Genomic DNA, 27,415 nt, shown 5'->3' with positions numbered 1-27,415 from the left:
TGGTGAGATCACACTTGGAGTATTGTGTGCAGTTTTGGTCTCCTTGCCTAAGAAAGGATATACTTACCATAGAGGGAGGGCAGCAAAGATTCACCAGACAGATTCCTGGGACAGCAGGATTGTTGTATGAGGAGAGATTCAGTCGACTAGGCCGGTATTCACTGGAGTTTAGAAGAATGAGAGGGGATCTCATTGAAACGTACAAAATTCTGAATCGGGCTGGACAGACTAGATGCAGGGATTATGTTTCCTCTGGCTGGGGGGGTCTGGAACAAGGGGTCACAATCTCAGGATACGGGGTAGGCCATTTAGCACTGAGAAGAGGAGAAACTTCTTCACTCAGAGGTTGGTGAACCTGTGGAATTCTCTACCACAGAAGGCTGTGGAGGCCAAGTCACTGAATATATTTAAGAAGGAAATAGATAGATTTCTACACTGTAAAGGCATCAAGGGGTATAGGGAGAGAGCTGGAGGTATGGTATTGAGATAGAGGATCAGACATGATCCTATTGAATGGCAGAACAAGCTCGAAGGGCCGAAAGACCTTCTCCTGCTTCTGTTTTCTGTTTCTATATTTACTATGTTGCCAAATGGATGCTGCAATATTTATGTCGCATCAACTACAAACACCAATGTTATTGTGATTAGTTAGATCAGGGTTTTAAACACCAATATTAACTTTCAGGGCACTATAAAAAAAAAGTGTTGCTTATTTATGTTAACTTCAAATTACCGTTTGGTTTGCTGTTAACAAGTTGCCACAGTTGTAAATTCAGTAATCAGATTATACCAGCTGATTGGCTGGGCTATGTGGCAGAATGATTTTGGGGATCTCATATTCCAGTAATGGGTTGTGGGGGGAGGGGGGTGTGAGGAGGGGCACCAAAACCCACCAATACCCTCCTTGATATCAAACAGAATTTGGAGCTAGGTTCCAGCCTCCATTAGCCAGTACTGGCTAGGACAGAGCTTAAACCTTACACATATTGACCCAGGGGCAAGGATGGAACCTAAAGCATAGTAAAAGTTTTGTTAATAACGCACAGTTCCTATAAATGCCAGACCAAATTCCTTGGAGACCTTCCCTGTCACACTCGACAGTCTTATGAAAAAGCACATTCTTCACTCATGGTAAGTAATGACCAGATGGATCTGCTTGTCTTTAAAGATAAGTTAAAAAGAAATGAAGGATTATGAAAAGTGAAAAAGAAATGAAAGAGATCCCTGTAGTTCTTTAGGTACCAGAGACCATTGTTATCATAGCTGCTAAGATGACAGTGTCGCATACTAAAGAAACTGACGTAACATCAAACGGACCGCTTTCATTGTTGAAAGCATTTGAATACTGAGGTTTCTGTGTTCAGAAACCAGAGATTCCCACCAGTAGACGCCATCTCAACAGAGCACCATATTAAGACAAAATATGTACTGACCTTTTATTCTTTGTCATTTAAACAAATGGAGTTTTTGGTTTAAAGAATTTTTTTTAAGCCAGTGATAGGTGTCCCTAATCACAAATGGCTCCGACAATCAAAACACAGAGTGACACTCATATCTGCTTTTTAAATTTATGAATGTGTATCGTATCTTGGATGCTGCATACTTCCTTCCAACTTCTTCCAGTATAAATTCCTATGTTGATATTTATAGTGGGCACTGCCAAATAAAACCTGTCAGGTTGTCATTACACCTTCCAACCAGTGGAGGTGCTGCAGTATTGTAACTACATGCTCTGCCAGTGACAATGTGACAAATTTACATCAGCAGCTTACATTACAAGTGTGTGCATAAAAATTTATAATGGAAATAAAAATCTATGACTTTAAAGTGACGATTGAATTGCACTTGTGCCTCCTGGTCCATTATTCCTGCCCTCTAGCTTTCCTTTACCTGTGACAATATTTCATCTTGTACAATGTCAACATATATAGCAAATCTGCTACCGTCTTTGATTCCCTTCATTCACCTTCTTCCCTCTCCAAACAATTAGCATTCAATTCGGCTTCCCCTTCCCCATTCCGTGCCAACTTGAATGTATTTCTCATTTCCTAAGAATTTGACTTAAAATCCCTCCACTACCTCAATCCATACTACCCTTGTAACCTCTCTAGCTTTAGAACCCCTGCTATAACATTCAATCCTTTGACTTTTGTGCTCCTCTCTCTCGGTAATGACAGAGTCTTTTGTTGCCCCAGTCTGACTCTCTGGAATTCACTCCGGAAATCTCTTCTGCACCTCCAACCATTATAAAAAACCTGCCCATCCTTTTGATCATGCTTTTGGTCATCTGTTCTTTTTTTTTAATTTCCCACCCCAGCAAAGTACTGCAGGCCATCTTCTATATTGTTGTCATTCTGAACAGATGTTGTTTCTTTCATTACCATATCTGCAGTTTCATCCTCACGCGACTTGCAAGACATAATAGAACATATATAGCAAACTTAAGTCAACTTAAATCTGGAATAGATTCAACAGACACTGAACATGGTCCTATCTACACACTTCAGAAAAGGATGTCAACGACAAGAGCAAATTACTAGGACTGAATTGCCTCTTGTTGTTCCTACACAAACTACAAAGGTCTACATAAATACTCCAATGTTACAAAGTCTCCATGGAGTGTGGAATAAAAAGCTCACTTCTTTTAATTCCACAGTGAATGAAGAGGTGGAAGGATTCCAGGCATAGCACTGTGCAATTAGAAACCTAATGTTACCCAGGATCACTTTTCTGTGTAGGCTGGATGTGCCCAGGCAACAAAAGATGTCCCTGTGGTTACTCAACGTATTGTCAACTCATAGCCTCCTTGGCTGTGTAACAAAACATTGTACTTTTGGGGTCCGACATTGGAGCAGGACCCCAGGTGAAGCAACTGAAAGTTAACCATGAATTTCATGTTATTCGATGATAGATAAATTAGATAACTAAGGGCATTTGCAAGGAATTGATAATTTTAGGAAAGTGCATTAAAATCAGGTTTTGGTTCAACAACAATAACTATTTGCATTGATGTAGCACCTTTAGCATCTCCCTATCCTTTGATACTCTTACCTAGTAAAAATCAACCTATCCTGGTGTTAATAGCTTTAATTGACCCAGGCTCCACAGCTCTTTTTTGGGGGGGGTTGGGGGGGGGGAGAAAGAGTTCCAGATTTCTACTGCACTCCTGAATGGGGTGGAATCTAACTTCCCTGGTTCTTGATACTCCCGCCAGAGAAAAAAAGTTTCTCCACATCTACCCTCTCTGACCCTTTTAACATTTTAAAATTGCAAATAATGACAGCAGTGCAGCTCCATAAAACGATTGGGCCGTGATTCAATGACTGCAGTGCACGGACGCTTATTACTACTCCCACACCCCTCACTTTCAAAGCAATGATTCAAGTCACAGCTTCACAGGCTGCAGCAACCACCTGCTACCTTGCCCAAAGGGTAATGTGTGAGCCCCAACCATTTATTGACCCATGTGATACATTCCAACAAAACCCAACCCCGTCCTCACTGAAAACTCAGGCAAGCTTTCAAAAAAAAAGCCATTGGAGAGTGATCAGGGGCAGGACCCAGGGATGATTTCTGTCCTGCCTAACCCAGAGAAACTCAGGGCAAAAGGATGCCAGCAGCTAATGCAGAGAGGTATCCTATACTTTCCAAAACAGGATTTAATTTTGCTTCAATAAAATATTAAATTGAAAGCCAAGAGAGTGTAGTGTCATTTAAGAAACGAACTTGCATATAAATTTCACAAGAAGTAGTTTATTTTTAACACGCTTGTTTGTTCATTGTTTTCGTTTTCGAGTGTTCATTTGCCACTCAGAAAATGAAAGAGATCCTAACAACCTCCCTTTATTTCTTGGTCTTCCACCTATGTATCCAGGTAATGTTTGATTGTTCCTATTATAATGCAATTACGTTGCACCTGTGACTGCCATGAATTAAACAAACTCACCAGGACAACAAGGCGACATTATAACACAACGCAAATAGGAGCTTGGCAAGTACATATGGGTGTAAATGTTAGTCAAAATATGCCATGGAACAATAGTGACAATGTTAAGTATTTATCTAATCTATTAAAAATGTGTGGAGCCAAACCCAAGGGAATGTTTGGCAGGAATCTCAGGCGGAATTTTACTACCCTGTCACGGCAGGAACAGGGCCATAAAATGTGGCGAGCCATTCAAAAGCCAGTGGTAGTGGGACCATAAAATTCCACCCCTCGTTTCAACGTAACAGCAGAGACATTTATTTTCTGTACGAAAAGTCAAACAGAAATGCAACCCTCATGGCAGTGACACCTCACTAACCCGAAGGTAAGGGTCATCTATCACGTCCTCACTTACTTCCCAAATAACATTTCTCAACTGTAAGTGCAAGATAGCAATGTCACCAATCACTGTGTACTGCATGGTTCCTGATTATGCCAAATAGAGGTTTATTACTAAATTGACAAGAAATCTCCCATTTCAATGCCATCACTAAGATGTATTTCTGTCTATTCTGAATATAAAGTATGTAATAACATAACTCAATTGAAGAAGAGTCATACGGTCTCGAAATGTTAACTCTGTTTCTCTCTCCAAAGATGCTGCCAGGCCTGCTGAGTTTTTCCAGCATTTTCTGTTTTTATTTCAGATTTCCAGCATCCGCAGTATTTTGCTTTTAACTCAAATTGAACTCACTTGTAAAGATTAAGAATATTTCAGACACTTAAAACACAACTTGTCTCTCTGCAATGTACCAATTTAACAAAAAATAAAATGGATTTGCTGCATGTGCATCCAACAAGAGTCCAAAATTCAGTTAGTTTCCCCATTTAAAATAAGCGTACTTAATTTCCTATTATGGCTGCTACAATAAGTTAACCTTAAGGCTAATGATGAAAAAACTTACAGGAAGGAGGAAATTAGGAGATGGTGTGAAAATCAGAAGGAGACATCTGATTGAAAAACAAAATGGTTCTTTCAGAAACTTAGGGGAAAGGAGTTCACATTGTTCATAATTTTTTTTTTCAATTTTACTTGCAAAAAAGAAATTAAGACATACATGTACAAATTAGACGCATTAGTGCAACTAGATTTAGCAGATCAGTGTAACTGAACAAATTCCACTGCAACGATTTAGCAGCAAGGGTAGGCTGTGTTGCCCAACTGACTTAACCCTAGTTATGTGAAGCCAAGGCAGCATATATACCAATTAAAGTATATGTACCTAATTTATAGGTAAGGAGTTTTAAATCTCTTTGCTGATTATTAACATAGTTATTTTTATGATCCAACCCAAGAGTAAGCATATCTGGGGTAGGGAGAAGATGAAAGTGATGCATCTAAATAGAAAACATGTTGCTTGCACAAAACTTGCACAAAAAGGGTGCAATTACATCACTCGGCATAGCCTATAGACCGCCAAATAGTGAAAAGGGCTTACAAGAACATATCTGCAGGGAAATTACAGAGAGATGCATGCATTATAGATTTGTTATAATGGAGGGCTTTAATTACCCGAATATAGACTGGGACAGTGGTAGTGTAAAGGGTGGAGGGGAGCAAAAGTTTCTAGATTATATTCAGGAGAATTTTCTACAGCAGTATGCGTCCAATCCACAAGAAAAGACGTACTGTTGGACTTAGTTCTTGGAAATGAGGCGTGCCAAGTAGATCAAGTGTCAGTGATGGAACATTTAGGAGACAGTGATCATTGTATTGTACTTTTGAGGATGTTGATAGAAAAGGGTGATAGGCAATCCAGAGTAAGAATAATTAACTGGACAAGAGCCGACTTCAATGGGGCAAGAACAGAGCTGGGCCAGATAGACTGGAACGAAAGATTGGCAGGAGAAACTGTAGCTGAACAATGGGCTACCTTCAAAAAAGAATTGGTTTGGACACAGTCAAGGTATATACCATCGAAAGGGAAAGGTAGGGCAAACAAATCGAGAGATCCCTGGATGGAAAAGGAGACTGAAATTAAGATAATGAAGAAAAAATGCACTTATGACAGGTGTCCGGTAGAAAATATAACTGAGAGCCAAGAGGAATACAGAAAGTTCAGAGGGGAGGTAAAAGAGCACATTAGAGAAGTGAAGAGGGATTATGATAGGAATCCCAAGTCTTCTATAGACATATAAATAGTAAAAGGGTGGTAAAAGGAGGAGTAGGGCCAATTAGGGACCTAAAAGGGAATTTACACATAGACGAAGGGGCCATGGCAGAGGTATTAAATGAATAATTTGCATCTGTCTTTACCAAGGAGGTAGATGCTACCCAGGCCATGGTGACAGACAAAGGAACTCTGTCACTAGAAGGGTTCAAAATTGACAAGAAGGAAGTGTTGAATAAACTGTCGGTACTTAAAGTTGACAAGGCACCGGGAGCAGATGAGATACACCCAAGGATATTGAAGGAAGTGAGAGTAGAAATTGCAGGGGCACTGGCCATAATCTTTCAGTCTTCCATAGACTCAGGAGTGGTGCCAGAGGATTGGAGAATTGCAAACATTACACCCTTGTTCAAAAAAGGTTGTAAGGATAAGCTCAGCAATTACAGACCAGTCAGTTTAACTTCAGTGGTGGGCAAGATTCTAGAAACAATTAATTGGGATAGAATTAATAGTCACATGAAGAATATGGGTTGTTAAGGAAGAGCTAGCATGGATTTCTAAAGGGGAAATCCTGTTTAACTAATTTGCTGGAGTATTTTTGGAGAGGTAACAGAAAAAGGTCGATGAGGGTAATGTTGTTGTTGTGGTGTACATGGACTTTCAAAAGGCATTTGATACAGTGCCACACAACCAACTTGTGAGAAAAGTTATAGCTCATAGAATAAAAGGGACAGTAGCAAAACGGAAACGAAATTGGCAAAAAACAGGGAGCAGAGGGTAATGATCAATGGATATTTTTCGGGCTGGTGGAAGGTGGAGTCCCCCAGTGGTCGGTTTTGGGACCCTTGCTTTTCCTGATATATATTAATAATCTAGATCTTGTTGTGCAGGGGACAATTTCAAAGTTTGCGGGCGATACGAAGCTTGGGAGTGTTGTGAACTGCGAGGAGGCCGGTGTGGAACTTCAAAAGGACACAGAGAAGTTGGAGGAGTGGGAAGATAGATGGCAGATGAAGTTCAATGCGGAGAAATGTGAGGTGATGCATTTTGGTAGGAAGAACATGGACAGACAATATAAAATAAGGAGTGACATTCTGAAGGGGATGAGGGAGCAGAAAGGCTTAGGTGTATATGTGCATAGATGACTGAAGGTGGCAGGACAGGTGGAAAGAGCAGTTAATAAAGCATTAAGTATCCTGGGCTTTATCAATAGGGGCATAGAGTGCAAGAGTAGGGAGGTTATGCTGAATTTATATAAGACACTCATTAGACCTCAGCTGGAATATTGTGTACAGTTCTGGGCGTCACATTATAGGAAGGATGTAAACACATTGGAGAGTGTGCAGAAGAGGTTTAAAAGAATGGTTCCAGGGAAACTTCAGCTATGAGGATAGATTGGAGAGGTTGGGACTGTACTCCTTCGAGAGAAGGCGGCTGAGAGGAGATTTGATAGAGATGTTCAAAATCATGAGGGGGCTGGACAGAGTAGATAGGGAGAAGCTGCTCCCACTCGTAAAAGGATCAAGAATGAGAGGGCACAGATTTAAGGTGATTTGCAAAAGAAGAAAATGGGACGTGAGAAAAACTTTTTCACACGAGTGGTTTGGATCTGGAATGCACTGCCTGGAAGTGTGATAGAGGCAGAACAAAAACAGAAACAGAAATACCTGGAAAAACTCAGCAGGTCTGGCAGCATCGGCGGAGAAGAGTACAGTTGACGTTTTGAGTCCTCATGACCCTTCAACAGAACTAAGTAAAAATAGGAGAGGGATGAAATATAAGCTGGTTTGGGGGGTGGGGAGGGGGTGGTTGGGACAAGCAAGCAGTGATAGGAGGAGATAACCAAAAGATGTCACAGACAAAAGAACAAAGAGGTGTTGAAGGTGGTGATATTATCTAAAGGAATGTGCTAATTAAGAGTGGATAGCAGGACAAGCAAGGTACAGATAGCTCTAGTGGGGGTGGGGTGAAATAAGACTAAAAGGGCATAAAAGGTATAGATAAATGATCGGTGGAATACATTTAAAAATAATGGAAATAGGTGGGAAAAGAAAAATCTATATAAATTATTGGAAAAAACAAAAAGGAGGGGGAAGAAACGTTAAGGGGGTGGGGATGGAGGAGGGAGTTTAAGATCTAAAATTGTTGAACTCAATATTCAGTCCGGAAGGCTGTAAAGTGCCTAGTTGGAAGATGAGGTGCTGTTCCTCCAGTTTGCATTGAGCTTCACTGGAACAATGCAGCAGCAAGCCAAGGACAGACATGTGGGCAAGAGAGCAGGGTGGAGTGTTAAAATGGCAAGCGACAGGGAGGTCTGGGTCATGCTTGCGGACAGACCGAAGGTGTTCTGCAAAGCGGTCACCCAGTCTGCGTTTGGTCTCTCCAATATAGAGGAAACCGCATTGGGAGCAACGAATGCAGTAGACTAAGTTAGGGGAAATGCAAGTGAAATGATGCTTCACTTGAAAGGAGTGTTTGGGCCCTTGGACGGTGAAGAGAGAGGAAGTGAAGGGGCAGGTGTTGCATATCTTACGTTCGCATGGGGAGGTGCCGTAGGTGGGGGTTGAGGTGTAGGGGGTGATGGAGGAGTGGACCAGGGTGTCACGGAGGGAACGATCCCTACGGAATGCCGCCAGGGGGGGTGAAGGGAAGGTGTGTTTGGTGGTGGCATCATGCTGGAGTTGGTGGAGGATGATCCTTTGAATGCGGAGGCTGGTGGGGTGATAAGTGAGGACAAGGGGGACCCTATCATGTTTCTGGGAGGGAGGAGAAGGTGTGAGGGCGGATGCGCGGGAGATGGGCCGGACATGGTTGAGGGCCCTGTCAACTACCGTGGGTGGAAAACCTCAGTTAAGGAAGGAGGACACGTCAGAGGAACTGTTTTTGAAGGTAGCATCATCAGAACAGATGCGACGGAGGCGAAGAAACTGAGAGAATGGGAATGCTTGTCCCAACAACCACCCCCCACCCCCCTACCCCCCCTCAAACCAGCTTATATTTCACCCCTCTCCTATTTTTACTTAGTTCTGTTGAAGGGTCATGAGGACTCGAAATGTCAACTGTACTCTTCTCCGCCGATGCTGCCAGACCTGCTGAGTTTTTCCAGGTATTTCTGTTTCTGTTTTTGTTTTGAATTTCCAGCATCCGCAGTTTTTTGTTTTTATCTCTGTGATAGAGGCAGGTTCAATCGAGGCATTCAAGAGGGCATTAGGTGATTATTTGAATAGAAACAATATGCAACGGTACGGGGAAATGGCACAAGGTCTTTGGAGAACCAGTGCAGACTCAATGGGCCGAATGGCCTCCTGTGCCATTAAAATTCTGAGATTCTGTAAGATCCTCTTTTATGCCAACAATGGAGACTAGGCATTAAATGTAATACATATTTATTTGTTTTTACACAGATTTTACAATGAGGATTCTCTAAATCTTCAACTTGAAAACATTAACGAAAATTAACGGTGGATATCTGTAAGTGGCTGAAGCAATAGCAATAACTAACAATATTTTTAGCCAGTGGTGGAAGCAAAGGTTGTAAAACATCTGCTGTTAAATCTGCCATTCCATTACTGCATGTGAAACAAGATTAAATCCCCCGCTTTGAAGGCAATTCTTTTTTGGTTCAAATGGTTTCACAGTACAGAAGAAAATAGCAGATTCCTTTGTTGCCATAGCAATAAACTAGACCCCTACTAACCTAGAATGGTAGGTTTGGTGCCAAGGAGTGCTGATCGTGCCCTGAGATATTTGCATCATGCTTGAATCTGGTTGGTTTTCCACTAATTTTGTAGAATGCCAGGAGTGAGGTCGGGCTGTGTGTTCAGTCCGCCTGTGGACAGAGACAAAACAAAATATAGATTTAGCAACAGAGTAGGCAATAGTAATAAATAAAGGTCAACACAGTTTTATTTGTTTCTTTATTCTGCCCAGTGAATAATTTCCACGTTCACTTTCATTCTATATCTGTTGACACACAAAATAAAAGGAGCTCTTCTCGTTTTCCTGTATTTTTTGCTCTTCTGAAAAATAAGCATAATTTTCAGTGCACAGAGACATTGAAAACAGTCTGTGGAGAAATACAAGAAATAAAGAAAGAGATTACAGAATTTTGAAATAATCATTCAGATCGCCAAGGGGAATCAATGTTTTACGATAGACCCGGTCACTTCCTCTCAGATTCTATACTTCCTTTCAGCTAAGTTAGAGTTAGAAGCCCATCTCCAGTGTGCGCTTTTTAAAAAAAATCTGTTCGCTCCCATTAAAAAGGGTGCTTGATTTTATGTTCTCTTCCACTTCCAGTCATCGTCTACTCTCACGACAAGAACAGGATAGAAAACAGCACTGAGAAAAGCAACAATGAAGAGACGGGATATGATGCCTGATCCTGCAAGCGAAATGCGTTTGAAATGATCCTGGCACTTTACAGCCACGGTAAATATGTTGGAACCACCTCTTTGATAACTTCTAACCGTCAAAATAATGACAACTCCAAAGATAGTGTTGCCAAAATGGCCAGATCTATCAGCAAAAACCACTAGGTTACAAGAAGTTCTGTCAAACAAGGGGTAGAGTTACTGTCAGGCAGTTAAAAGTGGAAACCAGTCTATAATTCCCCAGGTGTGTGTGTTTCTAATCTTGGTTTTGTTACCAGACGGTGATACAAAGCAAAGGCCAATCAACTGAGGGAAATATTGCAGTTATATCATCTGTTCCTGCAGCATATGCTTGCATGTCTTTAAAACAAGAATGATGATTATGGTGAACACCACTTGTGATGCAAGTAAAACCCAAGGGGATTGAAACATTCTCAGGATGGTCCCTTGCTTAATCAATCACATCGAAGTGCACTTTGGGGCTTCAAAGGGTACCTAATGGTTAGTAAACCTAGTGCAATAAATACCACAACAGCAGCCAGGTTTCTCTCCCAACGGTTTATTTTTGGAAGAACAGCAGCAGTCTGGATTAAACCAATATAGAAAAGTAAAAAGCTAATACACAAACAATATCAAAGTAAAATAAATCCTCATTTACAGCTTTCGCCTTAAGAGTTTCTAAAGAAAATTTAATTTGGCAATGACAGCTTCTTGATTCTTCCTTCAAATGTGTTAAAAGTGAAAAATAGAATGATTGAACTTTGAGGTCAGTTGCTAGGCTGAACAAAGTATTCTGAAGCAATAATTTAAATTTATTGCTTGATAATTCAGATAGGCAATTGTGATAAAGTAGAAATCCTTTTGATCTACTACAGAATTTAACTTTTAGGTGAGATGGAAGCCAGGAGCACTGAGTTACAGCCATATTTAAAAGCTGGAATTGGTTTCCCTTTTCCCTGCTTTCCCCCCAATTTTCTTTGCCTTTTTATTTTCAAAGTGCTGATTCATTCTGAGCCAAACTCCAGTAGTGCCAGCATAACTTCAGTGCCTCAGCAAAGTGGCCACCTAAAACACAGGGATAGAAAACAGACAGTATTGCTTTGGTCACCCGTTACGAGGCCAATGGAACCGAATATCGGGCTGCTGATGAGCTAATGCCCGATTTGCACTGACGTCCAAGGTGGATTTCTATCCCAGAATGACAGAAGGTTATTTGTTAGTCATGGGCATTGTAGCCACATTTGATCCTCTCTCCATCCAATCTCAGCATAGATACATCTTTCTAGCAAGCGTCACTGGACAACAATCAGCAGGAGGAGGCCTGACTGATTTCTCCTCTCCCTAACCCAGTACTCTGGACATTAACAACTAAAAACAAATCACTTAAAGAAAAACACCCAGAAGAGTTAAAACATGGCCTGGTTTCCAAAGAAGGTGTTGCTGCTTCATTGCATTTGCACCAAAGCAAAATCTACCTACCTCAAAGAAGGCTTCAGTTTAGAGATTTGCTAAATGATTCTTAAAATAGTTTTCATACATTTTGCACCAAAACGCTGGACGTCCAAGAATAAAAGATGGTAGAGGCCTTTGGGAAATAGAACTTCAAAAAGCATGCAACATAAATCTTTCTCCTCTTTGTAATTCCTTTGTGTGCCAGTATTTATATTTTATGCCCATGATGGACACATTTTGAAGTTGTACTGCTGAGGCAATCATGGATTCTTGAGGCATACATTTGCCACTTGCTTCTGAATTTGATGTGGGTTTTGGGCTGTTGGAAACAGGTGCCTCCATGCGAACGAGTCATCGAAACAGCAGTTGGGGTACAAATAATTGTAGCAGTGAAACACCCCAGTTCTAGGGTAAACACGCAAAGCTCTGCTTGTGACTATTAAACTGCTTCCTCCATGTATTTTAATAAGCTCTTTACATTTAGGTAGCTCATGCAACCCCTTGGCAAACTTAGCTTGATACCACACTGGAATAGTCTATGCATTGTTAAACCCAAGCAGTCCGAGACTGCTTCCTTTGCACAATCGCTCAATTCTCCTACAAAGACAGAACCAGACTTGAGAGCTACACTGTCACTGTTGCATTGCTGTGAAATGGAAACTCTTTCCAGAAATTTCATTAATTGGGCATTTAAACTTTCCTCATACATCTGTTGCAAGCGCTATACAAATGCAAGTCGATGATGAAATTTTAAAATATTTTGCAAAATGTCTCATGTCTTTAGAATAAAAATATGAAGCTTTACAAACTTTGCAGGGAATAAGTAGTTCCTTAAGTGGCAATTTATCTATCTTCTTTCACAGAATCAAAAGCAGAAAGGCAGAACACAAAAACACATTGCTGAAATTCTATTAATTTCAGAAAGATCCATTACACCATCTCCTAGTATTTCCCAAAATAGTGGAACTTCTACAATATGCTGTTTCTCAAAAAGGCAATCTTGGTGTCATTAAACCACGACTTCTTTATTTACATCCTCTTCCAACAATGTTTATATAACATTTCATGCAAATAAAATGTGCCTTGGTACTTCATAAATAGATATTAGGGATATCGTTACTGAACCAAGGAGGGAGATGTTACGAGTTGGGACCAAAAGCATCATCAAAGAAACTGGTTTTGAAGGTAGTAAGAGAGTTGAAGAAGTGGAAAGCTTTACACAGTGAAATCCAGAAAATCCCTGCTCCTCATTTTGCCCTTCACCCAGGTGAATAAATAATCAAGTAATTTCCGAACTCCTGTTACTGTTTGACACACAAATGCAAATATAATTTGACCTTTCAGGAGATCCATTTATGTCACTGGCACAATTAATAGAACTTTATTGGAAATACAGACAGAAAATAATTACATTAAAAAAGCTTTATAGACATATTGGAGAATTGTCTTTGTATGATAGGTTAAATTGCTAGAACCAGGTATCAACAACCAGTTAGGGAAATACCCTTTAAAACGGACATGTTGACCTGTGGACAATGAGCGCAAATAGTAACTGACATTATTTGTAAATGCAGTTATAGAACTGTGCATGGACATCCATTCACCGAAATAATGAAGAGTTCCTCAGGGCACTTTCCCATTTCATGCTTTTATCCATCACAGGTTTTATTAACCCATACTACCGGGTAAAGTAACCCATCATATTCATAATGGATGAAATTCAGCTATTATAATACCTTAATTACAATTATAGTTCTTTCTGTAGTGAGCACAGTATTACAACAATAGAAGTTCTCCTCATAATCAACATCCTGTATTGGGTCAGTTATGGTACAAAGAAATGGAGTAATATCCTGAAGGAGTATTTTCCATTAAATCACCATTTTGCATACATAGTTTTCTAGGAAACTAGTAAAAGCTGAACACCAGTTAAATGAAAGCTGACACAACCCCCCCCTCCGCCCCCCTATAAGAACTGACATGTAAAATGAAAGTAGTGAGGTGGGTTTTGCAGGTTAAGCCCTGCATGTATCCAACATTCCTTTACTTGTATTGGAGAGGAAAAAACACGAAAGATTGAAGGAAAAATCCAAATGGTGAAGCCAAAAAATTGGTGGATGTCTGGGGATATAGTCCCTCGTGAAATGTTCAATTTACACATTGGCGTGTTACATTCTGGTTCATTATAAGCATACTGACCTTCACACTCAATTGATTAATCTAAAAACAAAGGAAGACAAAATAATATTTGGATTTTCAACAAACCAACTAGACCACTATTTACGGATTGTTACTTCGATAGTCAATTCTATATCCAATTGCCATTGCTCCAGGAATCCATTTACTGACTTTGACCTAGTTTATTCTGACACTTCCTACTCAATTCAAGTTGTTGGTGTTGTCACAAAACTATCATATTTTTCTTAATATTATTGGGGAATGTTGTAAAGTAGGCTTATGTTTGTGTGCGTGTGGATGGTTCTGTGTGGCTGATTTAGTTAAACTAGAGATGGATAGACTGCAAGGCTGAAATTATCAAAAGAATCAGTTGTAAAAGGAGCTTTTGAAATACTAATGAGTGAGCTAGGGTAAAGTCAGCAGATAGAGTGTGAATGAAATTTGCATTTTAAGATAAGTGGAGAGGGGCTTGTTTTTCAAAGCGATGGTAGGATGTTTACAACTAAAAAGATAAATAAGGCAGGTTATTACATTGATTTTTCCCAAAAGTGCTGACCATAATGACAACATAAGCAATTTTTATATTATGGGAAAAGTAAATTCCAAAGGCATGTGGGAACAATGGGATTTATAAATGAAAGGAGGAAAAATATGTTTAAAGAAGGATGGAAGACTATATGAGGTGTGGCCGTGTAATATCTGAAAGGTACACCGTGTGAAACAGACTTGGGGGGGAACCTCTAGTCACTTTGCAGAAGTCTCCTGTTCCAGTAACCAAAGTTGTGTTAAAAGCCTTTGGAATTCCACTGTCGAGTGGGTGCTTGTGATGATCTTGCTGGATTGTTGCTATACATTTAAAACCTATTTTGGACTGTTGCATTAAAAGCGGGTGTGTAGTTGGGAGTCTGATTAATTAGGAATTTTGGGAATTGTTATATTATTAAGTAACCGTGTAATTGTAATCTTATGTGTTTTATTCTTTTCTTTTATTAAAAAGTGTTTTAGTTTAATTTGTAAAATCTCTAAAGGTGTTAGTGGACTCATTATTTCTGAATTCAGTGCACAAATCTTCTCATAATAAATACAAATTGCAAAACTGTTGTGATAGCGTGGCCAAGTTTCCCTTCTGGATTTGGTCAGCCTGGCAAATGCCACTTGCCATATCATAACAGCGTTCCTGTCCAGTTCACTCGCCAATCTCTTCAACCATCCCATTAATTTCACCCATCCTTAGATTCTGCTTATTGGTAATCTCCGTGGTTCTCTGTAGAACATCTGTTCACGTAGAAACAAGGCCCTAGCCTTCATAACCTTGATCATACTGACGTTCTGTCTTTGATTGCAACTTGGCTTAAAATCGGCATCACTCTGACCCTTAGCGAAGCTTTCTCACTTGGATGTACTTTCCATCACCTGCTCCACCCAAACTGCTGTGGTGATGCTGTGGCCCTCATCAACAAATCTCACCTTGGTCTCTCTGGCATCCTTTCCTCCTTGAAGAATGTCAACCTGGTCCGATCCTCTCGCCTCTCCTTTAAAATCCTGGTAATCTACCATTGCCAAGGCCTCCCTAAGAAGCCCCTTGTAGTTTGAGACCATGTGATCCTTCCAAGAGCATGTGATTGTAGATTTACATGTTTTACCTATAGTTAATTTGACATCACCTAAAACATTGCTGAACATGTGACTATGATAGCTGCAGCGACAGAGGTCATCCTGTTTAGTTGCAGTACCAGTTTTGAGATGCCCTCATCTGTGAAGATGTAATGTGTAAGAAAGTGGGAAATTGGACAGTCAGCAAAGTATAGCAACTGTGCATCCCTGATTGCTCAGTTGATAAAAATTATGTAACGCTGATTCAATGTGCGGCCCATGCAATACGATTCTTCAAGAAATAACCTAAAATCAGAACTTACTACAAAAAATTAGAATTACAGAATGTTTTCTAATAGACAGTTAAATATAGGCTGAAGATTGCATGATGCCTAAAATAGCAGTATGCACAAACAGTACCAAAAAGATAGGTGTAGTTCATGTCACTTTCTACGAACTAAAGGCTTTTGGAATTCAACACGTCATAGCAGTGATAATTTGTCTGGTGAGTAGGGTGAAAAGATCACATAGAGATTAACTCAGAGCCTGAGTGTATTCAATTACAAGCAGAATGTGACAAGCCAAAGGCAAGCCTAAACAAGGATTTTATGAAAGAAAAGGAATAAAATAAAGGGCACATATATGCAGTAACAAATGTCAATGCTCTGCAACTAAGGTCAAATAATTTTGGCCAGAGCAGTTTTCAAACTTCTTAGCACCACATTTGACAGCATACTTGTTGAAAAGACACAGGATAATTTTGACTTTTTACTTCCATTGACTCTAATAGAAAGAAAATTTCTGCCAATTTGTTATCACTGTTCTATATTATCTCACAAAGTCAAAATGCTGCCACAAAACTGACTGACAATGCATTTCCTTATTTAGCCAGTAGGTTTAGTAAAACTAAATTACATCACCAAAAGTGAACAGGCACTGTGGGCTAAGTGTTTCCAAGGGCTGCAATAAGAACAAATCACTTGGGGATCAGTTTGCAAAACAAAACAGCACCTTAATATTTGAGATTATGTCATCGACTCAATCTCCTAACATGGAGCAGAGTTCATCAATGGTAAAATGAATTGGCCGTCGTCTATATTTTTTAGTATCCTCTTGTAGACAGTTGGAGGTATATTTCTCTGCTTTGATAGAATCATCTTCAGACTTCCTTTTATGCCACAGTTCAAAAACAGATGATCTTCACTTGTTTTTATAATCATGAATAGTCATTAATTACTCCATTGAGGGAGGGTAGTTTGCTTTTACATTTAAGCAATAAATTAATATTTCAGTTTTCATTAAACAGCAGTTATTAGTGAGGTTAAATCTTGGCCATCATCCACAATTAATTCCATGCTTTTTCCATTGAGCTTCACATTGCCCCTACACACGTCTTAATTACATCGACTGTATGCAGCCTTTCAATCAATTCCAACCCCCTAGCCAACCAAGTACTTCATATTTGCATAACATTCCACAACCATTTTAAGGTAGATCATTTGGCCATGGTAAATTTATTAGCAGTAGGTACAACTTGCTTTGCAAAAATGCCTGACACAATTTTGAACAATCTTCTGTGGCATTACTCTTAAGGAGACTGGAGCATGATTGTAATGTTTAGCTGCTAGTCTGGCCTGTCCTTTTAAGTCTAAGCAGGCAAATATTGGAAATGCATTTAGAAGGGTTAATTACCATTACCTCTGCACCACAGTGCACCGAGGGACTGGGAACTGTTTAGAACCCCTCGGGTGGTACAGCTCAAAATGAATGTCTGCAAATGATTGTAATATTCATTTATTGTATTGATGCATTTCATGATACATGTTGTAAAAGTTGAATCTGTTTGTACTTTTGTGATGGTGATTTTGAAATGGTTTGGAATGTTGTTGAAGATATTTTATGAATAAAGTATATTTTTGCAAAAAAAAAACCTCTGCCCACCTTCAGTGGCAATGTTTTTGTCTCTGGCTGGGATTTTCCGACTCTGTCGCGGACAGGATCTTCCGCTGGTGAGGCGGCGCCCCAGCCAGAAGTCTACTGACTTGCAGTGGGACTGGAAGATCATGGCGGTGGGCGGGTGCAGAAAATCCCACCCTCTGTTAATCTATTTGGCTGTTTGAAACAGTATATCTCAAAAACAAATGGGCGAATTTCAACAAAACTTTGTGCACTGATATGGTATGACCCAAGGAAGAACTGAATAGTTTTGGCCAAGATGCAGATCTGGATCCTGGAATTTTTAAAGGATCCATTAACATTGAGAGATAGGGCAAATTGATTTTTTTTTAAAAGAATGCTGCTGCTTGTTTTAGGATGTTGTGGACTGTCTCAGCTGCTGTGGTGGAATTTGTCACAGCTGTCAAAATATGAGCAGAGTTTTCACAGCAGTTTATTGGATGTAGCTTGGCCTGAAGCCTCCTCAGTGAAATGGAAGCTCTTAATAAAAGAACTTTCCTTTTTCAGCTTTGTAGTTACAGAGCATCAACCAAGCAGGCTAAAGCCTCAAGGGAGAGCTGCGTAATTGTAGCAACATTGAATTAACATAGCGTGGCGGAGGTATATGCTCTACTGACTGCCCCCTTCACTTGTTCAAATCTGTGCTCATACCGCGGAGCCAAACTCAAGAGTGCAGGCCCAAGGAAGGGGTGCAGTGAAATCTCCTTGGAGCATGCGTGTGAAATTGGTGAATTCGCTGAAAAAGTTGGTACAGTCAACAATTTGTAACTGCTCATAAATTTGAGGCTCCAGGTCAATAACTGGCTCTCTTTCCATTTTTTTTTTGCATCAGTAACAAAGTATGACAGCTGCACAGTAGATATCGACTTTGAGTCCTAGGAGAAACACACCCTGGTTCACAGCACCTGGCACAACCAAATAAAAATGGAGCATCCTCCTTTGAAACGAAGCGCATATCAGAGGCAAAGGCGGAGAGAAAATGGAAGGAGAGGAAATCCCGAACCAGTAACTCATCCAAAACTCAATCGACTGCGGTATCCTGTCCTATTTGCAGCAGAATCTTCCGTGTGCCTTAGCAGTCACCTATGCACCCACCAGAGCCCAATGCAACACCCCAGATGAAGAACATGATCATTTTCACCTCAAAGGATGAACAAGAAAAAAAAGCAAGAGATGCTAAATAAAATTATGTCTTGCATCTATAGATTTGCCCAATGACTTGGCATCTTTAGCAAATATAATTTATTCCTTTAGAAATTTGTTATCTTCTTTTGTTGAAAATGCCTCTTCCCCTGACTGGATAGTTTTGATGACTGGTGATAAAATGTGCAGTAATGCTAACATTTGAGAAGGTAAGCCACTGGCAACCATTAATGATTTTATAAAGCGTACGCACATAGTTATAGGGGCCACTTATTAGTCAGGAATGGCAACATGACATAAATAAATTATTTGAAAAAAAATTCCTAATTAATGACTTGCTGCAATAATTAATGGTCCAGAAAACAAATAGACTGCACAATCCTAACAAGAAGGACAAAAAAAGACAAATAGTGGGTCATTTTCCCTGATTAATGACCTGCATTTCAGTCCATATGGTTGCATTCAAGAAGATTCACAGCTTTGACCTTTATGTCTGATGAAGCAGAGCTCCTTGTTTTTTTTTAAATCTCACCTTTTGAGATGGACACCGGCAGTTAAATGACAGATGTGTAGTAACACGCGTGACAACTGATGGTTTCTCAAATAATTTTATTCAGGCTGTATTTATATGGCACACTTGGGAATTCAAACAAATGCAATATACCTTCTGGAGCAGGTTTTGCACCACAGGGTTTAGCTTCAGGTTATATCACTTTTGCATTGAAAATCCATTTTGTCTCAAAACTGAAGTGGCAATATAAATGCAGTCTTAGGCAGTCTGATCTTTGATTGCTTATCCAACTGATCATCTTAGATTGTATGCAGGACATGGTATGTGCAAAGCTGGCAAAAAAAATAGGGATTTTTATTTAACACAAATGTTAATTGGCTAATTATATTCAAAATAAAATGTCCTGAGATTGTGTTTTTAAAATAATGATTTAATATATTTTGTCGTGCTAAACTGACAGGAACTCCTGCTGGGTAAATGCCATGTTGGGAGTGAGAAAGCATCGTGATCCAGTACTGCAGTCAGGAGTTGTAAGGGAAATAGAAAAAATGCAACCTTGGCTGGAAACATCTCTTCTGAAGCCTAGTCACCCTCAAAATACTGCAAGAGGTATCCTAGCTACTGTCTTGTAGATTTAAATTTTCAAGGCCCACCATATTCTCTAATGCAGCAAACATCCATTCAACACAAATACTTAGCAAAATAATGTTAAACTGGGAAACAGTGTAATAACAATAACAATGAAGGCATAACGAAAGGATGGAATCACAACAAATCCAAAATCCATGCATTGGCTAGAGCCTCACTGATCATACACAGTAAGGATGCTGAAGACAATAAGGTGATTATTAAAGTTAGGCTTAACCAAGGTTTAGGCTAGTGTATTATACAGGAAAGGATAAAATCATTTTTGTCTCCTGGGGGAAAGCTCCCCAGTTTAAAAACCTTTCAACAATATTCCCCAATTGGGTATTGCAGACAAATATTGATATTTGGTTAACACTGTTCTGGCACGAAATTGAGAGTCCCAATAGAAAACTTTGTTTTTACAAGACACGTTAGTGCCATGCAAAAGTTGTGGAAAACTATCAAGTTCCTGAGTGTGGCTGATGTAACAGGATAGGCACTGATCAAAGGCCAAATAGTTCCTTACAAGATAGCTGTTCAATGCAGCTGCGACACTAGCATCTAGCCAACAATGTACAAAATGCCCATATATATGTCATCCACAGAGAATAGGAAAAATCTAGCATAGCTAATTTCCTGCCCTATAATCAGCATAATTATGGGAGAGGTTATCAATATTGTCAGAAAGAGACACTAACTCACCAGTTCATCAATGCTCGTTTTGGAAGGACCACTCAGCTACAGACCTCAGAGTCTACCGTCAGCCATGGACACGAGGATTGATTGTCAAAGGAGAGGGGAGAGTAACTATCCTCAACATCAAAGTAGTTTTCCACCAGTCTGGCACCAAGAGGCAGGTAACATTCACACCATGTAAATGCCAGGCAATGATTACCTCTAACAATACACCCAAGACCATTTTCCCTCTTGACCTTCAATGGCACCACCACTGGCAACAACTTGGGTAATCTGCATGGTCCTTTCTATAGGTTTGTTTCCTTCAATTCCTAACGTACATCATATGTAGACTGCACTTAACGTGGGTTTTGTCATTAAGTCTATCCCATCCAAAATGTCTTCCTCAAGATGATTACTGACTGATATTCCAGTCATATACACTGAATTACCATAAGTTGGAAATTAGAGGGAGAATTTTCTCCCCGTTGGGTGGGCTGGGCGTGCAGCCGATCGCCACCCGCAATCAACTGCACGCCACCATTTTATGTGGGCGGGCCAATTAAGGCCTGCCCAATGTGATACGCACCCAGAGCGCTGAGTACTCCCTGTGCGAGGTGGGGGGGGGAGGAGGGAGACTCAGGGCCTGTATTTTTTCACCTACGCTCACGAAAGAACGCAGAAATCTCCCTGAGGCACAGAGCTGCCTCAGGGAGATTATTTCAATTTTTCATAAACAATGTAAAGAAAAGAAAAATTATTCAGACATGTCCCCTCATGTGACAGTGTCAGATGAGCTGGGACATGTCAATGAATTTTAATAAAAATTTTTGTAACATTTATAAACCCTTCACGAAACCTCATCCCGCCCATGGATGAGGTTCCATGATAAATGCAAAGGCCGCCTGGGCTCTTTGCCTGTCCACCAACCTTAAGGTTGGACGGGCAGTCTTGTTAATTATTTCAATTATTATTTAAATGGCCTTAATTGGCCTCTGACAGTTCGGCAGGTGCGCAGCCAACTCCAGTGCGCACCCGCCGAACTGAAGACTGGAATGATGGGCAGTGACGTCGGGGCACACGCCCGATGTCACCACATGTTATTTTACGCGTCGGTGAGCAGGGCCCACCCCTGCACGCCGACCAAAAGATTCAGGCCGAGGGATTGTATGTTAGACCACCAATATGGATGTGATCAATATGTGATGTACCCAACAAAATATATCTTAATAACTAAACAACATGATCAGAACAGTGCAGAGAGCTTTACTCTGCATCTAAACTATGTTATAGCTAATTTGAGAGTGATTGGGGCACACAGTAGGTACATAAAACCAGGAACTACCCAAGTAAAAGAAAGAATGAATTAATGTGCATTTACATGCAACCATACACATTCTCAGGATGCCCACAGCAAGTGCTTCACAGTCAATTAATTACTTCTGAAGTATAATCACTGTTATGTCGGCAAACACAGCAGCCAACTTGCACATGGCAAGGTTTGCTAAACTGACCTGAGATAAGTGGTCAGGTAGATTGTTTTTGATGGTGTAGGTCAGAAGGATAAATGTTGACCAAGACTTTAGAAAAGCTCGCTTACTAATCCTTGAATAGAGCTATAGGATTGTTAGGTCCATCCAAGTAGGCAGAAAGGGCCTCAGTTTAAAGTCTCACCTGAAATGCATCATTTTCGACAATGTAGCACCCTCAGTAATGTACTGAAGTACCATCCTGAAACCCATGACCTTCTGTCTTGGACAGGAGGCTCCCCCCCCCCCAACCACCCCCAACAGAATCGGAGAGGCTCCCCCGACTGACAGAATCAGACCTTTACAAACAGAATCAAGTCTTCCATTCAATTTTTTTTGTTCAAGGTGAAGTACAACTGCACCATAGCACAAATTGAAAGCAATACAATGTCGATAGGACATGATAAGATCAGAGTCTACTGGGACTCCACACTCCCTGATGCCTATAATAGATGTCGATAAATGAGTGGTGAGAAAGCTGCAGAGTGTTTGCTTAAACTTGCAAGCAAATGTCACAATTACTAAAGTAAGGCCAACTCCCTTAGTTTTTCTTTCTTCTTTAGTTTTAAAGGTTGACATATTTAAAGCTTGACAACACCTCACTTGGGTGATGCCCTGCACTATTGGCCACATTCCTTTTATTAGTGCAGTACACCACATAACAAGCTATTATCAGAAACAGAATGACTGAGCGCTAAGACAAGCATCAGCTGATCAAAGTGAGTCAGCATGGATTTGTCAAGGGTAGGTTATGTCTGACAAACCTAGATGAATCTTTTGAGAAGATGGTCACTTTCATGATGGAGAGGGGAGTGTTTATGGATTTTGTCTATGTGGACTTTCAGAAGGTTCAACACAAGAGATTTTTTGGCAAATTACCTAAAAGTGCATGAAACTGGAGCTAACAGCATGGTGGGTTGGTAATTGATTCTGAGGTAGGAGATAGAGAACCTTTATCCCCACACTGATTGTCAGGATGTGACAAGTGGCGTTCCCCAAAGATCTGTACTGGGGCCTCAGCTTTTCACTATGTGTTAATGACTTGAAGGGATTGAGTTGTATATCCAGTTTTGCATCTTACACCAAGTTAACTAACAGCAAATTGTGAGAATTGGAGCAGGAAACTGTAAAGAAATATGGACAGCCGATGTGAATGGGCAAATCTATAGCAGATGGAGTTCAATGTGGGGAACTTTGAGGTTTGGATCAAAGTCAAAACGAGACTGAGAGCTGTGGAGGAGCAAAGGGACAAGTATGTCCAGGTGCGCACACATTAAAAAGTAATAACAAGGCCAATGGAATGCCCTTAATTTCAAAGGCGTTGAGATACAAAGTGAGTAACTTATGCTTTAGTTGCATGGAGTTTTGGACAGAGTATTAGATCCGTTTTTGGGCATGAGTCTCAGGAAAAACATATTGGCCTTGAAGGGGATACTGCACAGATTTACCAGGATGAATCTTGGGTTTAAAGGATTAAGTTATGAAGGCAGATGACATACACTTGGTTTGTGTCCTCTATATTTAAAATAATAATTAAGGAATTCATCAGGAGAGATATAGGGCAGAATTTTCTGCCCGTCAGGGGGGTTGTGCGGGCGCGTTTGCGGGCGGGTTCCTGATCAGCACCCCCATTTTACATGGACGGGCCAATTAAGGCCTGCCCAGTGTGACGTCTGCCCTGAAGCGCTGTGCACTCCCTGTGCTGAACGAAGAAGAAAAAAATTATTGACATGTCCCAGCTCATGTGACACTGTCACATGAGTTGCGACATGTTAATTACTTGAATGTTAAAACTTAATAAACATTTTAAAACGCTCATGAAACCTCATCCCGCCCATGGATGAGGTTTCATGTTTTTTCGGAAGCCCAACTGGGCTCCCGGCCTGCCCGCCAACCGTAAGGTTGGACAGGCAGCCCTGACAATGACCTCAATTAGTTAATTAACAGGCTTTTGACAATTCAGTGGGTGCGCAGCCAATTCGGCTGCGCGTCTGCTGAAATGAAAATCTAAATGACGCGGGGTGACGTCGGGACGCACGCCCGACATCACCCCGCGTCATTTTACGTGTCGGTGTGCGGGTCCCACCCCCGCACGCTGACTGGGAAATTCTGTCCTTAGATAATCTATTTTCTGTGGTAAGGGAATCCAGAAAAAAGGGGCATAATCTTAAAATTGTGCAAGGTCATTTTTTTCAAAGAAAGGCTAGTGGAAATCTAGAACTCACTCTCTCATAAGGCTGTGCGCATGTTGGGTCAACCAAAATTTTCAAGAATTAGATTTAATGGTCTTTGTTAGGATGGGGTATGATGGGAGTGTGGAGAAAATGGAGTTCATGTCCAGATTAGTCATTATCTAATTGAATGGTGGAATAGGCTCGAGAAGCTGAATGGTCTACTCCTGTTCCCATCCTCCTACAAGTGGAATTTTCCAAGCAGCTTGCTCTAGTAACTTGAACTCAACAGTAAGGTGACAATATCACTTCTACTTTAGAAAAATCCAATCTGGCAGGTATAAAATAATTTATGCATCAACTATAGAACTGTGAACAAGTTGAACTGAAAATGGATCACAAATAACTCCTAAGCAATCTGCATATTATGCTGCAACAGGCTGCATGAACATGCAGATATTGGCAGAGGCAAATTTATTTGTACAGGAACAAGCTAAAATGTCCTTCAGATTTTGGCAAAACAAAGAACTGGGGACATTTACCAATAAATGCAGATTGACGGTATGATAATGGGTTCATGAAGCTAGACAGGTCTGTAGCATAGCTTTCATAGTTCACATGCCTCGACCTCCAGCATGGTAATAAAGTGCACTTTGAATCTTAGCTAAAGGGCTAAAGTGACAAAACTAAAGATACTGGTTAGTGTGGAATTGAAATGGAATGCAGGAATGAAAAGGCCGTGTGAAATCAATGCTTGTAATTCTTAACCATTTCATGGTCCTGTTGCATCTTCCTCAAAAGCTCTCTTTTGGCACCAAGTCCTGACTTCAGCAGATTTTTTTTGAAACTTGCTTTTATTTATTATACTATTTGAATCTTTTTAATGTTGAAAAGAGCTGATTTAAACTGAACACATTGCCTTTTCGTGTTCTGCTCGTAGATCATCTTACGGAGCAAAATTAGGAAGAAAAAAGAAGGTCCCTACAGCAGCTTTACTTTGTCTTGGAAACATTTTGTTCAAAGCAACACGATGATTCTATAAATAGTGGCTAGTCTTTCCAGAAGAAAACACAGGGGGGAGAAAAAAACAGTAACACGAATCCCAGGCCAGGTTTAGAGAGTTCCGCTCTAAAATCTGCCAGGATGGGTACTTCTCCCAGCAAAAAGACTGGAACTACCTGCACCCACCCCCACCTCATTTACAAAACGAATGGGTTTTGATATTTCACAAAACGTGACTCCTCCTCTTCAGCAGCCTAGGTCTCAACCCTGGTGGGCTTCAATTGCCCTGGAGTCAAGGCTGTTGATGCTACACCAGGCTCAGCCGGTGCTTTGAATGTTGGTGGCCTTGTAGGGATGACTCCTATTAAACTAACACAGAATCGCCAGCTCAAGTCTGAGCCTGTCAAATTTGTAGCCATTCTGTCAGACCCTGTCACACCTATGGCTGGAGTCCACCAATGACTTCAGGTTTTCAAAACCTTCCATGACTTGAAAAGCCAAAATGGTTTATACGCCTAAGTCCATTCTCCTAGCTACTGACTCCATCCCTCTCCCTGACAACAGTCTGGGATTAAGCCAGACTGTTTACAACCTTGGTGTCACATTTGACCCCGAGATGAACTTCTGACTTCATTTCCATGCCATCAGTAAAACTGTCTATTTCCACCTCCTTAACTTCACCCAACTTTGTTCTTGCCTCAGCTCATCTGCTGATGAAACCCTCATTCATGCCTTTGTTACATCTCGACTTTACTGTTCTAATGTACCCCTGGCTGGTCTCCCACATTCTATCCTCTGTAACCTTGAGGTCATCCATTGTCCGTGTCTTAACTCACAACAAGTCCTGTTCCCCTATCACTCCTGTGCTCGCTGACCTACTATGGTTCCCGGTCAGAGATCGTCTTGATTAAAATTCTCATATATGTTTTCAAATCCCTCCATGGCCGCAATCCTCCCTATCTCTGTAATCTCCTCCAGCCCCATAGCCCTCAGAAATCTGCTCAGCTATAATTCTGATATCTAGAGCATCCCTGATTTTAATTGCTCCACCATCTGGTGGCCGTGCCTTCAGCTGCCTGTTTCCCAAGCTCTAGAATACCCTCCCTACACCTCTCCCCCTTTCTACCTCGCTTTCCTCCTTCAAAACCTATCTTTTTGACCAGCTCTTGGTCATCTGACCCAATATCTTCTTCTGTGCCTCAGAGTCATATTTTGTTTTATAATGCTCGTGAGGCACCTAGTGACATTTTATTATATTTATACAGTGCCTTTAATGTAAGTTGTTGTTGTTTTAAAATAGGAACATTTTAAGTCATTAATTTAATGGAGTAGTCCATATGAATTTCTGAGCATTGCAGTGATGATGTCGTCGTCACTGTGAAGTGAAGGAAAAGGAAGCCTTCAATTTTTTTTGACTCCTCTCTCCTAGAATTCACTGCTCGTGAAAATGTCAAAGGTTCCCCTGCTTCAACTCAAGCTAGGTGAATGGAGATGGATATATCCCCTTGAATACAAACAGATTAAATGGTGGCTCAATTTTGCATAGTATTCTTCTTATATTTTGTTACTTCACTTGATAACAATAGTTTGCTCTCCATCCATGTATATCTCTCCGTGCCGTACAAAGCTCCAGAAATGGGGTTAGGGTGGGGAACAAGGATAGCAATAACTTTTTGCCAGGCCTCTATTAATGCCACCCCAAAACAGCCTTTTAGGTGTTCGTCAGAGTGGCATTAATGGACACACACTTTAATTTTCAGTCTTTCATTCAATAGAAGGTGACTCTCCTTCAGCTGATTATACCAACCAAGGAACTCATGCTTTGAAGGAAGTGGCAAGGAAGAAATCCAAATCTGACTCTGTGGTGCACTAACTCAAAGTCACAAGGCTGTTATAGCTAAACTACTATGAACAAACTATAGCCGCAATTTAACAAAACATACAAAGCATATCACAATAGACAGCAGAAATCTTTGATAAAAGTTCTATTATCTACCTAATGACTGATTTCAGAGGGAGAAAGGGTGCATCTCAAAACAAAATACAAAATTAATCAAAAAATAAACGTGGATGTACCTGTGATATATTTTTAACTTGCAGTTACATTTT

The 27,415-nt window shown here is 40.5% G+C and overlaps 1 protein-coding gene across 5 annotated transcripts in view; it reads right to left on the bottom strand.

Moving 5' to 3' along the window:
• The window catches only part of shroom3 (shroom family member 3), a 469,510-nt gene that overhangs the window by 40,461 nt on the left and 401,634 nt on the right, over positions 1-27,415 (bottom strand). For all 5 annotated transcript variants that reach the window (XM_078544271.1, XM_078544303.1, XM_078544289.1 and 2 more), the window contains one exon: positions 9,794-9,925. In XM_078544271.1, coding sequence (XP_078400397.1) covers positions 9,794-9,925 — 132 coding nt within the window. The remainder of the gene's footprint in view (positions 1-9,793; positions 9,926-27,415) is intronic.

The sequence above is a fragment of the Cetorhinus maximus genome, chromosome 1 (genome assembly GCF_964194155.1).
Source record: "Cetorhinus maximus chromosome 1, sCetMax3.hap1.1, whole genome shotgun sequence".
Lineage (NCBI taxonomy): Eukaryota > Metazoa > Chordata > Chondrichthyes > Lamniformes > Cetorhinidae > Cetorhinus > Cetorhinus maximus.
This window is presented reverse-complemented; position numbering and strand designations above follow the sequence as displayed.